Source organism: Phlebotomus papatasi, chromosome 3, assembly GCF_024763615.1.
Source record: "Phlebotomus papatasi isolate M1 chromosome 3, Ppap_2.1, whole genome shotgun sequence".
Classification (NCBI taxonomy): Eukaryota; Metazoa; Arthropoda; class Insecta; order Diptera; family Psychodidae; genus Phlebotomus; species Phlebotomus papatasi.
The window spans coordinates 42,278,414-42,292,708 of NC_077224.1; the positions used below are offsets into that span (position 1 = coordinate 42,278,414).

The window sequence follows — 14,295 nt, forward strand, 5'->3', positions numbered from 1 at the left end:
TTTAGAAATAGGCGAAAAAATCAAATATCAATGTAGTCCCACCTCCTCCTACCTATATGTATTTTAATTTTAAAATTTAATTTTTTTTTTATTTTTGTGGCTAATAAAAGGTAGCCGAACTTTCCGGTTTCTTCAAGACCGGTTGCCAAATATTCATTTTCATATGGAGCGACTGGGGATTCTGAGCGTATAATTTCCATCACGCTGCTCGTTCGCATTTCCCCCTAAGGATTGCGGTTTGGGATTTGTCTGTTGACAGCCCTCATTAACTATGCTGAGTCCAAAAAGAAGTAGATTATGATTCTCCAATAGTGTCTTGGATAAAAGGTAAATGGAAGTCTATTTGCACAAAAAGTCGTTGAAGTTCGAAAAATTCAAATTCAATTTCGAATTTTCATACTAAATTTTCGAACAAGGTGGGGAAAATTTATTCAGTGATTATGGAGTGATTAAATGCTGCGGTAAGAACAGTAAACGTCGTTGTTCTGTTGTTTTCCTCACAGCAATGTGAAAACCGTCACATTTTGATATTTTAGCACTTCGAAATTCGAACAGGATGTAATTTCCGCCATCTTACGAAAGTATTAAGAAGTAAGAAAGTTTCTTTTTTTGGATCTTAAAATAGATTTTCGAATTTTTCAAGATCTAATTCTGTACCGAAAGACTATGTCGAAACATTTCGAATAAAAAAAAAAACAAACAACGGACTTTATTACTTAGGGCCAAAGTTCATTAGTTCGTCAAATTGATGGTAGCCAAAATTTTAAAGCTCAAAATTCCAAAAGCCAAAATCCAGCACCCCAAAAGTTCGAATAAGTCAAAATCCTTGAGGTTTAAATTCCCCAAAATTGCGAAAAGTCAAAATATCCAAATATTTTCTTTTTTTTTCAAATCTCAAACATTTTAAGATTGCCTGTAAAGATTCTCATCTACCGTAAATTTATCTCGACTTTGCCATTTTTTTTATTACGCTAAATATTTGAATATCAAAATCTGATTTTCAATTTTATTTGAACTCTAACTTTAATCATCCCCTTATTCCCCTTATTCATCAGCATTTCATTCTGTTATGATTATTGTGTGCATAAGTCACTTTTTGTAGTAGATGTAAAATTTAGTATACTGCATGTTATAAAATTGTGACATTATCTGTACACATCTGTAGTACACTTACCCGGATATTTGCAATTCGAATGGCAGGGCCTTAACTGGGGTGTTGTGCAAACGAAATGAGCTCAACTGGTTAGATGTTGATGCAGCCAATTTCGGTCCTGACGTTGCAACGCTCTCCCGATTCGATGCTGCCATGAGAAATAACCTCTGCACATGTTTGACTTGCTGGTTAGTAAAAACAGTGAGATACAATCAATACCAGCTAATTGCTATTGCTTAATTGCATAAGTATCATAAAAAATCATGAATGTACTTCTATATTTATTGGCATTTCATTTGATTACATTATTGATGCTTTGTGTCAGTTAGTCGAGAATTAAACTAAAATATTGGGCAGTCAAATTTAATGCAAATTCTTGATATTTTGTATACTCTTTTTTCTTTTTAAATCAAATCTCTCTTTCAAAACAAGATTCTTTTTTTAAGGATAATTACTAAATTTTAGTGACGGTGTACTGAAGGGAAAAAGAATCTAATTTTAAAAATACGATATAGCCAACTGACCTGCTGGTTGTTGATGGAAAATTCATTTTTCAGGATGATATCGAGAATCTGGAGTGTTGTGTCTGATGCAATATCACGTTCACAACGTGAACCAACCTCGTCCAAATAGTCGTGAATCTGAAAATAAATTAAATTTTCACTTTAAATTTCGTCCTGTCCTAGATACTAAATGATGTTTCGATATAATCTAAATATATTTTTTGTTGCTTCTAAATTCTGGTATAATTATTTAAGTAATAAATCCTTGAATTTGTCTTTAACTTACTTTCCCATGTCATATTGTGTCCGTTTTCACACCACAATCGTGCGAAAATTTTGGAATTTGAAAACTTCGTATTTTACATTTCGGTTTTTACATGTTCGTATTGCGTTAACTTAGTATTGTAAGATATTTCGTATTTTGCCAGTTCGTATTTCACATTTCGTCTGCCATACATTTCACACAAGCATATCAACCAATAAAATAATAGAATTGAAATTTTACAAGGTCAAGGGCGCTATGTGCCTCGGGTGCGAGTTTAAAGTCAAGCAAAATGCTTTTTAATTATTGATTCATTTATTTTTTTTTATGTATATTTTCCAACTGCTTGAGAAAATATTTTAAATTTTACACCTGTCTTTGAGAAATATTGGTAAATGTTTACAACATGCCCTTGAAACTCATTTGTTATTCTGTTATCAGTTATTCTGGATTTTATTACGACATTTGATGGAGATATTATTTAGGGGAAACCTATCAATCAAAACGGATTTTATAATAATTCCTTGAATTTGTTTTGTAGATTTATCTTGTAGCCGGGCTTTTGCCATGAATCCTTATGGAGGCCAAGGCTTATCGCGTCGAATTGCCCTGAAGCGACTCAGATTTGTGCCCCTATCCGATTCCAGAAGGGGAATTCTGTAACGCTCTGGCAATGCCATATGACAAATTGGGTTCGAATCTTAGGAGAGCTTTTTCGAAAATGCGATTCTGTAGCCGTGACATTGCCATTTGAGCTCATGTGGCATTGTCAGAAGTCACATATTTGAGATTTCTGGCAATTCAAATGACAATGAATTTTGTTAAACAAATCAATCAAGACGTACTGTATTTTCATAAAATCATCAAGTAACTGAATTCCCCTACAGGTCATGTACACAGAAAAATACAGAAAATTCCCATTTTGCCCCAACCAGGTGATACAGATATCTTCCCAGAGCTAGAAACTTTCTCTTTGTCCCAAAATAAATTAGTAATTAGAAAGCATATTGTTCGACATTAAACTCAGACTCGAAGCTGCTAGCGTTCTTGACCTTGTAAAACTCTAATTCTAATTTTTTTATTGGTTGATATGCTTATGTGAAATGTATGGCAGACGAAATGTTTAATTTTTGTACAAAATGTATGAAAGATGAAATGTAAAATACGGCAAAATACGAAATTTATTAGAATACGAAGTTAGCGCAATACGAAATGTGCAATACGAACATGTAAGGGCCTTGACAGACCTGAGGATTAACCGAGAGACGGTTTAGCGTAATAATATTCGAAATAATGGTTAAACTTCATTTCTATCACTTTCCACTAAGTCGTCTCTCGGCTTAAGTCGCAAGTGTATCTAGAGCATAAGATGCGAAATGTAAAATACGAAGATTCCTTAACTCTTTCCGGACCGCAGCATATGCTGCAAGCCAATTTCACAATTTTTTAATCAAAAATATAGAAGCTCAGGAATTAATTGAGGTTCTACAAAAAATATCTTACATTTGGACATCCTTATAGTTTGTAATCATCCACAAGAATAGAATTTTTATCAATTCTGAATAATTAAAAAAACATTGTTTTTCACAGAACATTCATATGCTGCTTTGGGTACTCAGAGCCCCAAAAGAGACGAAAAAGTTAAACCAAACCAAAATTTTAATTTGAAAGTTTTAAAAAGTTTCGAACATATACTATATTATGTGTAAATGTAAAAGTTTTTTGTCTTTTTAGCTAAGATATTTTTGAAGAATCAAACTCTAGTTGTAGCGCATTGATTGAAGTCATTCCAATCTGATCCATTAAGTGAAACTTGACTTTCCGGTAGCACTGGCAAAATTGGGATCAATCTCAATATAATCTAGCAGTATAAATTGTCCCTACGATTTTCTACTGCGTTCTACCCGTCTTAAAACCCTTCTATTAAAATAAATATTCTTTTCCAATCATAAAAGTTTAAGGTTTATGAATCTTTCATCAAGCTTCACAGTTTCTATAAACTAAAATGTTTAAAAAAAAAGGCCCCATAAAATGAAAAATACACCAGTATCCTTTACGGTCTATTTTGGAAAATTTTTTGTTGGACATAAAATAGTGTAGTTTATTGGAGCGACCACAAAGAATTTTTCTTTCGTACGAACACTGGAAAATTACCGTGAAAATGCTTCACCTCTAAAATTGTACATTCTGTCAGATGAAATGCAGGTGAATATATGGGTTGTGACCAAACCAACTCACCTCTTGTAGCATTCTGAGCAGAAATGCTGCTTCACCAGGCAGAAAGTGGTCCTTTCTATTGATGGCATACTCGAGAGTGTTTTGCAGAATCACCGATGTATTGGACCTTTGGTAGCCAAAAGTCACTTCAAGGAAATCATTGTAAATGATTCCCAAATGTTCAGGCACACAATGTGAAAAGTCAGGCTGAAGCCATCGTGGTTTGGCAAAGTCTGTCTGTTCACAAATTCGCCTCGATTGACCAGCAGCATGGTTCGGACAGTCAGCCAAAACTGCTGGTCCAGGTGCACTTGGAGGCCACTGAACACCAAATAATTTGTCAGATGGACATAACTCAACAACACCCTTATCTATCACTGTAATATAGACACTCTTTGACACTGGGGCTACCATATTGGACACTATGCAAGAGTACTCTGCAGATTTCTGAATGTTATGAATATTGAGGATACTCCCATCCGGATAGAGATCCTCCCAGAATTCCGTATCTGGATCTGACTGGAATAGTTGGTTATTCTTGCTCCAACTATAACCCAATGGTCCATATCTGTGGTCATTGTTGGACGATAGGCACCTCAAACGCAAAGATTGTCCACGGTATAGTGTAACGCTGGGTGGATCAATCCTCAGCTGGGGTGCAGGAAGGACATAGACTAGCGTCGATTGACACTGTTGTCGACCCCAGTCAGCCACCTACGGAGAGAGAAAAAAACAGAGAGCTTTTACTTTATATAGTCAAAATCCATTGTTATTCTGAATGCGATTGCGGATTACATTATTCAAGTCACTTTTACTCAGCTTTATACCCTTTCATATCAACCCTCAACCGAACACCCCCTAATCCTGCATGTCCGGAATACAGTGGAAAAGTTACCAAATGATATATAAGCGTTCAAATATGCATCTTATGCCATTTTCCAAATGCATTTCCCAAACCTCACCACATAGAACCAAAAGCCCAACTAAAAATTCCTCCCAAATGTGTGTTCAATACATTGCGATTCGTGAATTGACTTTGAGTGGGCATATTTCAATTTACAATCCAGTTTACAATCCAGGGTTGGCAAAGCTTTCTAGCTTTGCTGAATACCCGATTTTGTATAAGTATGCCCTACAAATTGATGAAGATTCACTTGCTCAGATGAAGAAAATGATGTTAAATTAAGGACAAGAATTGCGCTCTTGAATATAGGTATATTCAAGAGCATTTACTCATTTTGGGCCAATACACATTGCAAGACAATTTTGTCAAAATGTTTCAGTTAAAAGTAAATTGTGATAAAAAATTTGTGATATTGGCGTTAACGAGTCTTCCGTTCGTGACAGATATGCTGATGGATACGGATCGGTGACCGTAATCGGCTAAAGGGTAGCCAAAGCGGTCCGCGAGTAACAGATGGTTACCTCCTGGTCAATAGACTCCAATTTAGGATTAAATGGAGATAGTTGCGGTACATTTATTATCGAGTAATATATCGAATTTTGAACAAAATTTAAATCGGTTCGAACCCTCGTTATCGCCGATTCATATCCGCTTGAAACCTGTTTCGACTTATTTCATTGGAATTTTGTGTATCTCAAAATTTCTAATATGTTCTTACTTCACTGGCATATTCAGAGGAACAGCTTTCCCACCGTTTTGCATTTTAAAGTTTGTCACCGACGCTAAGACAGTGGTGGACGTTGAAACACAGTTTCTTAGCAACAGGAAATTGTACGTCAAAAGCATAGTTGACAAAAAAATTTATCTATCTATATTATCTTATCATAGAACCAAAGGCTTTTTTAACACTAAACCTACCAAGACCCGGTCAAATTGACCGGTTTACAATAAACACATTTAAACGGTACAATGTCACTATCATACATTATGAATTTCTTAAAATATGCATGTAATATATTTTTCATTGTTTAAATTTTAATTTTTTGCTCTTTTCTAAGACAAATTTGATGAGTATCCTACCCTACTGCGGTGTGTCATATGGACGAAAATGATCAAAAACAGTCGGTAGGTTTAGTGGTAAAGAGGTAAAGCATGTCATCAGCTGTGACGCTGTCTATAGCTAATTAACTTATTTTCCCTTAAAAAGCGTTACAGGGAGTAAATCGGTATTTTGGTGTATGGACGAAAGTCGACTTAAATAACCTTCAAACCCTATCAAAAAATGTGAGGGTTTTGAAAATAATTTTGGTGACGAGTAGATCGGTATATAGGAATACCATAATGGGACTTTTTTGACAATAATCCGGTGATCGTCGGATGGCAAATTTCAGTCCAGAATAAAAAACTCTTCTTCCCAAATTCTTCTTCTTTTACATTATTTTCTTTCTTTTAAATTATTACGTCGGTTCCTTACCCCATAATGGGACTATTACTCGATAATCATATAAGGATATCTTTAACCGTTTGGTCCATCTGAGTTTCGTGCTCATGGTCGGATAGATAAACAGCGTGATACCAGTCCAATTATCCTAGTTATGTTGAAAAAATGTTCAAGGATTGATGAACGGTAGATATTTTAAGGAGCATAAAACATTAACGATTACATAAATTGCAAATTGCTTTCCCTGTGGAGTTCGAGCAATAGAAATGTGATACAATTTTGTGACTGTTAACCGCAGTTAATATTTGAACCAGAAGAGCTTTTCACACTGCATCATTGCAATTTCATTTGAGAAATTTGACTAAATATCAAACACAATTTGAGTTAAGCATTATCACATAGATGTGGTGTCAAAAGTGAATATTACGGCAATTTGGATGAAAAAGTTTAGTTGTACCATACGAAAAATATTCATAAATTACATCATAATATACTCAAAGAGTTTGTTGCATATTGCACAATATTTCACCCTTGTTTAATTTAGGTACACCATTCAAAACTCCTTTCACCTTCCTTCTTCCTTTGTCGGTCTTTTCCTTTGTGGTAAGTTTGAGTTTGAGGTGCTGTAAGAGCTGCCACAGTATATTGAAATTGATGAAATAAAATTACATTTTCAGTCTCTATAGAAAGATTTCCCAGCATCGAGACAATCAAGATCGACTGAGTGATGGAACTTTATTTTTTCAAACAAGAACTGACGTGCGTCAATTTATTTCTCAGAAGAATTGCATAGCTAAGCAGCAAAGAGGTAGAGAAATTTTCATCTCATAACTAACAATATTATTGAGTAACTGAGTGTTTTATGTTGAGAAAGATATAAATATTTTACATCATTACAGCAAGGCATATCAATGATAATCTCACAGTTTTCGACAACTGAATGACATAAGACTCAATCTGATATTTTGCAAAGAGAATATTGAGTTTATTGAGCTTCTAAAATAAGTTTTCCACTTTAGAATAATTGAGACTACGCTCATTCAAGAACTCTGGCCAACTTTAGTAGCGTATTTTAATGATCGAATTTGACAGAGATATACATAATCTCTCGATCTTAAGTTATATATAAAATGGTGTATTTTGACTACTTAGTCCCTAAAACGTCATACTTTGGTAAAATTTTGGAAATCTGAGGTCAAATTTTCGAACGTAACAAGTCACAACTAGTTACTGGTTACTGTGTATTTCGTTTCTTGAAAGGCTGAATAACCGGAAATTTAGTCAAGGCCAAAACCAATTATTTCATACAACACTCCATTTTCTATTAATCCAATACACTTTTCCTTTTTGGGTTTCTCGGATTTCGCGATGCAAAGAGTTGGTTTCTCGAGTTTCGTGAATCGTTTCTCCGAAAATTAACAAGGGTTTCTCAATATGAGTTACCCCTTGAACCCAATTAAAGTACCGACTTGTTAGGATAAATAAAAATGGTTTTCTACAAAGTTATAAAGGCATAAGTTTCCTAAAAAAAAAGTTTACAGAATATTTTTCATTTAAAAGAATAAAACGTCACATATTACCCTAAAGCCCTAAGCAGACTTCCGACTTCGTGGGACTGATGGAAACGATGGGAATGCTGTCGAATTATTGAAGTTAGGGGAAAGCGTTCTACCTTCTGACGACTCAAGCTTCGGTTAATACATGACATACAATGACCAACTTTAAAATTAATAAAAAGAAAATAAAAAAATGAAGAAAAAAAGAAAAGATAATTGACACTTTAAAATATCGATCTTTATCGGAGAATATACATCAGCTTTTAAAGACCTATTGAAAGATTTAAAACTTTAAGATTTATCTCACTCAGAAGTGAAAAGAATATCTTATTACAGGAATTTTTATTTTAGTCCTAAAGTTATACACGTGAGTATGGGGTGGTTTCAAAAGCGTGCACAACTTTCGAGATATAAAATTTTTAAGATAAGATTATTTCTCTTGTTCAGAATTTCACTTTATTAGCTGTAACAGAAATATGGTGTTATTCAACCACTAATGTTTGCTAAATAACTAATGGTGTTTCTTTTCATTGCATATGACAATAAATTAAGTATGTGTATATTTGAAAGTGCGCTAAATTTAGAACACAACTTGCATTTCAACAAGTCTGTTAGTTGTTTATTTTTACGAGCAAAGTATAGTGTAAAACCACAAAGTGCAATGAAACAATGAAACCATTTCTTGCTTTCCCAAAATTTATGTTTCACGAAAAATTGACTACTCTCATGGGGGGAGGGTATGAATTAAATTTTTGCTCAGCTTCAGCTAATGCCTCAGTGACATAATAAATTTTTATAGTGCGAATGGCGCATAAATTGTCGCCAGGCCATTAATAAAGTCGAGCTATTAAGCTGTCTTCGGACGAGAAGATGAAAACATTGCATATCTCAGGTGTTATGTACATTTTGAAACGCCCTATATGTATCCAAGTGATACTATAGGGGGTCTGGGGTAAGTATTTGGGAGTGAACAACCGTAGTCTCACAATGTGAAAGTTGCTACGGAGCTTGTAATAGTTTATGGAATTTGTGATTCCACATTGGACAATATCATGCTTATAAAATAACAAAGGCAATGGTCTAAATATAAAAGGCCGACTTAAAACAAATCAATTTTGAAGAACTATACGGTGCGAAAATGGTCTTTAAATAAGTCTAAAAAAACAATTGATTCTTACAGTTTCTAAAATGACATAAACGTTAAATAAATATTATATTTTGCAATCTATGCTTAATTATCCACTAACTAAGATCAGCATTAGTCTTATCGTGCCTTAATGATCAAAAGCTAATACAATACGGCTTTCAGATCTAAAATTTAGCAATATGACCTAAGGGATTACGTGGGTCAGAAAGACTGAAAAATTGCATATTTCTCTAAAATTTTTTAATACAATAGATCTTCATTTTTATTCAAAGAAAAGTATAACTTTTAAACTGCATTTTCTAAAATTTTCATTTAAAAATCTTAAAAACTCAGCCCTTAGGCCTGATGTTCAGTGACCTTTTTGAAAAATCTTACTTTGCGGTAGACAAGATTTGTCAAAGCTCCAGTATTCATCTGAAATAAAAAAAAACTAGATATATTCTGTTGATGAGTTAAATCCGTAATTGAACGGTACGTTTTTTATGAAATTTGGATTTTTGACAGATTTTATACAAAAAAAAAGCATTTTCTGGGCAGTTTACATTATGTTTCGCCTTGTAAAATGAATTATGATCAGGGTAGAAAAAATCTACCGCTCAAGTACGAGTTTAACTCATCAGCTTACAGAAAATTTTTAGATTTTTTTATGCTACATGAATATACACTGAGAAATCCTATCTACCGAAATGTAAGGCTTCTTCAAAAACCGTATGTAAAAATCCGTCCCAAGGGATTTTTTAATTTTAAAATTAAAATTTCAGAAAATATTGTTTAAAATGTTGTACTTCTATATGTTTAAGACAGGGGTGTGCAATAACCGTTTGAAACCGAATAAACGTCAAAATGACTTTGTTCAGGTAGCGTTTTGACATTGACGTACAAGTTTCATGTGACGTTTGCTGTTTGCTCGGTTTGAAACGGTTCTTGCGCACCTTTGATTTAAGAGCTCGAATTATTTTTTTTGTTATGTTTTTTATTATGTTGAAAAAGGATGTAAAGAAAATATACCGTTTCTTAGTCTATATGACTCACGCGGTGTCAGCCAAAATCCCGAAAGCCAGAATCCCGAAAGTCAAAATCCCGAACGCCAAAATCCCGAAAAGGCCAAAATCCCGAATGTTCAAAATACTGAAAGGGATGAAATTATATGGGGGAAAATGTTTAGAATAATTTTTCAAGACACAGAAGATTTCCCTTTGCCTCCAGAAAGGGCGGGTGCAATCATGGGAGTACCATGACACTTTTAATTCGGGATTTTGGCCCATTCGGTATTTTGGCTTTCGGGATTTTGGCGTTCGGGATTTTGGCTTTCGGGATTTTGACCGGGACCCGACTCACGTAAACCCTTAGTTTTTCTAAATTCGTCTCCGGAAACATTTTTGGAAAAAGCTCGACTTAACACTGGGTTAAATTAAGCTATGGTTATGCTCTACTAGATCTAGAAAAAAAACCCTAAAATGGTTTATTATTTAGGATCTCTCGAAATTTAAGAAATTGGCTACCACTTCAGTCTAAAATCGTTATAAGCCATCTCTGGTCATATATATACAGGTTCCATGATTATATCTTACAAAATTATCATAGAGAAGTTTATGAAGGAACATAAAATGTAGATCGAACAAATTTTCGTTTAGTTTTCTCTTACTTAACCTCTTCACCGATCTTTTTCAATGTCATTTAACCTTTCTCCATCTCATGCGCGATAAATAGTAGTTATTAGCAATACTTTTTTATCACAATTTAATCAAGAATAAATTGGTGAGAAAAATGTGGCGCAGAAACTACCCGAATGACTGCAATAAAGTAGTACCTGATGAAAATTTAATGAGCAAATTTTGCTCATAAATTTGCTGAATTCTCATTAATTTGCTCATTAATTATCTACCGTAATAATGCTATTTTAATCTATTTAAAGCAATTTTTATCACTAAATAAATCGATTACTAAAAGCTCTTGACGAAAATTACACATTAGGATACATATCAGCAACAATGAATGTGAATCACATTAAAATTTTAATGTGAAATTCTCTAGTGTGATACCACGGTAAAACTTGTCGAAAATAATTTTCAGAATTGAATTCTAATTTTCGATTAAAAATAAAGATTAAAGGTTAAAGCAATATCAAAAAGAAAATTATTAGTTATTATTAGTTATTAAAATATATAGCTCAGTCAGGACGATCTTAGGGTGTGTTTATTCAGAATTTGGAAATGTGTAATACATACATCTACCCTGTGAGTGTGAACTCGATCAGAGATGAATGAATATACAGTAGTATTGCAGTAGCTGTTATTGCTAAAGATTAACAACAATAGTGCCTTAAGTAACTTTGACAAAATTAAGCATTTAATTATGTGTGCTTCATTAATAAAGAGATAGAACACGGTCTTATATTGACTGAAAGTGAGAGTGAAAAAGTCAAATAGTGATAGAGGAATAACCACAAGGGGTTGCTAACTGCATATCACTGTGGGTAGTCGTCTCTTGTGGGTTGACTTTGGGTGGATAGTTGGAAAGTAAAGTTATATATACGGTTAAGTACGTGCTTCGCGCTTGAGATATGTTCTCCCACTTCTGGGTATGGTGAGATGTGCAATACAAAAGTTCAAAATTGGTGAGTCAGTGGAAGATTTTCGAGTCCATCATTTGGACTTTTGACTGCATGATGCGGGGAATGTTGGAAGGAAGTGGTTTAAAAAGAGCAAAAGAAAAATCCTTAACCCTTTTCTGCTATCCCTGCAAGTTTTTCATAGTATTGCTCAAATAATAAACTTGACAAAAGGTATTACCATCCTGTCTTGAAAATTCAGCATAATTGCTTTTCCTTCCTCTGCGTTATTATTCCTTAGCGAATATACTTATTCTTGAGATAGTGGAATGTCACAGTGTATCATTAGTGCTAAAATGAAAATTTATCATTTCCCAACGACACCCATTCAAGTATCTTCAATGACTTCTCTTCATTCGCATGAACCTTCTTCCTTGGGGGGACAAAAGCTATTCCCAGTGACACGTGTGCAAAATTTCAAATTGCGCGAAAACCCCTTTTTCGCGATATATTCCCACCCTAAACACCCACACTTTTTTCTTCTCCATTCAATGAAAATTTTCTAATTCGCGTACTGCTCATTTTAATGACACGCACGTTCCCATAAATAGTTAGTAAAATTTTGCAGAACCAACAACTAAAGTTGCAGACTACGTAATAAATGTCTACGCAATATGACACATAGAAAAATTAATGGAGTTTCTGACATGACCTTCTCGTATTCTGCACATGGACCCTAGAAGAGACACATGAAATGTTATATGGGCTAAGGATTAAGAACTCCATCCAATACTAGTGAGTTAAGCACCATTAATAATAAAGTCACGGACATTTTCCGGGCACTTCCACAAAAGCCAGAGCAAAATACTGTCGTTTATAAATTTTCAATGGATCTCCCATAAATAATGTATGTTATCTTGTTGACATAAAGTTAATCGTTTGTGTGTGATGTGCGAAAGAATAAAATAACACTGACATTTCAATTCTCCACAACAAACACCATTTTCAATGTTTCTACAAGAATTTACCAGAGCTTCAATTCATTTCAATAGTTAAAGTAGTTGAAGAACTATCATTTTCAAGTGACTTTAAAAGACTATACATTTTGCAAACATTTCGAAACGGAGAATTCTCAATTAAAGAAATTAAATCATTTGTAGAAGTGCACATAAGCTGCTTCCAAATGTATCAAATCGTTCCATTTTGACAAAAATTTTACATAATAATGTGTAGAAGCTACAACAAACTAAATTTATTTGCAGACCTATTTTATTACGTGGAGTACGTGAATGCACTCAAGTGATATGTGTTAATGCAATTTCGTAGAAACCATTAGTGCAGTCAAATTACTAGTTATTCGGAATTGTCAGTGGCCAATATTGGTTTTATTTGTAATTTGATTTAAAGCGAAATAGTTTGTAAAATGTTGTTTGCGAGAGATTTTCTATGACAATGATAATTCAGAAGAATTTCGGTTCGACAGAATGTAGCAGGAAATAGACGGAGACACTGAATCTTTCTTGATTTTCACTCCAGTTTTCGAACCCAGGAACAGTTTTCGAAATAAACCAAAAAACAAAATGGTTTGGAGTTTTGGACTTATAGGGAGGTCGCCGAAGTTCGGAAGTCAATATCTCTTACCGTTTGGCTTCTAACAATGGCACAAGCTTTCAAAAAAAAAAATGAAAAATATTATTGAACATTTTTTGAGTAAGATAAATCAATTACGGGTACTATACCTACACATGATCGATCAAGTCCGATGCAACCGGTTTGGAAATTTCAAGATCTATCAAAAAAATCCAAATTTAAGCAAATCGGTTGAAAAATATGCTCTCTAAAGTGGTTGAACTTTGATGTTCGAAAATTCGATATCGAAATGGTTTTCGAACTTAGGTGCCCAAGGAAGAAGTATTGGCCTTGACTATCTCTAAACCTTATTCGAAAATGAAAGAAATCGCAGGATCCGTTTTAAAAATAAACCAAAAAATATGATTTGGAGTGATAGAACGGGGTGGGGGAAAGAGTAAAAAAACTGTCCTAAATAATGTGGACTTAGAGGGGGGAGGATCGTCGAAGACCGGAAGTCGATATCTCTACCGTTTGCCATGTAGCCGTATTACAAGCTTTCGAAAAAATAAAAAAAAATAATTTTGAAAAATTTTTGAGAAAGATCCATCAATTATGGGTGCTATTAATACCTACTCATGATCAATGAAGTCCGATGCAATCGGCTTGGAAATTTAAACATCTTTCAAAAAAATCCAAATTTAAGCAAATCGGTTCAATAATATGCTAAAGTGGTTAAACTTTGATTTTCGAAAATACGATATCGAAATAGTTTTCGAACTTAGGTGTCCAAAGACGAAATATCTCTCTTTGAGTTCGAGCAGTAGTACTGTTATTGTTTACAAAATTTTTAATATTTCCGTAGATCACTTTCGAAAAATTTTTCAAATACAGGTAATAAGTTTATAAGCCTATAATTTGATGCTAAAGTATCTACCGGGTTTAGGAATGGAAATAATTTGAGCTATCTTCCATTGGTCTGAAAAATAGTT

At 33.9% G+C, this 14,295-nt stretch overlaps 1 protein-coding gene across 1 annotated transcript in view; it reads right to left on the bottom strand.

Annotated features, from left to right (window-relative positions):
* LOC129806694 (uncharacterized) overlaps window positions 1-14,295 on the bottom strand; it is a 174,939-nt gene that overhangs the window by 38,118 nt on the left and 122,526 nt on the right. Inside the window, exons 11-13 of the mRNA XM_055855464.1 lie at window positions 4,157-4,849; window positions 1,678-1,794; window positions 1,175-1,338 (exon numbers count right to left, since the gene is read on the bottom strand). Coding sequence (XP_055711439.1) covers window positions 1,175-1,338; window positions 1,678-1,794; window positions 4,157-4,849 — 974 coding nt within the window. The remainder of the gene's footprint in view (window positions 1-1,174; window positions 1,339-1,677; window positions 1,795-4,156; window positions 4,850-14,295) is intronic.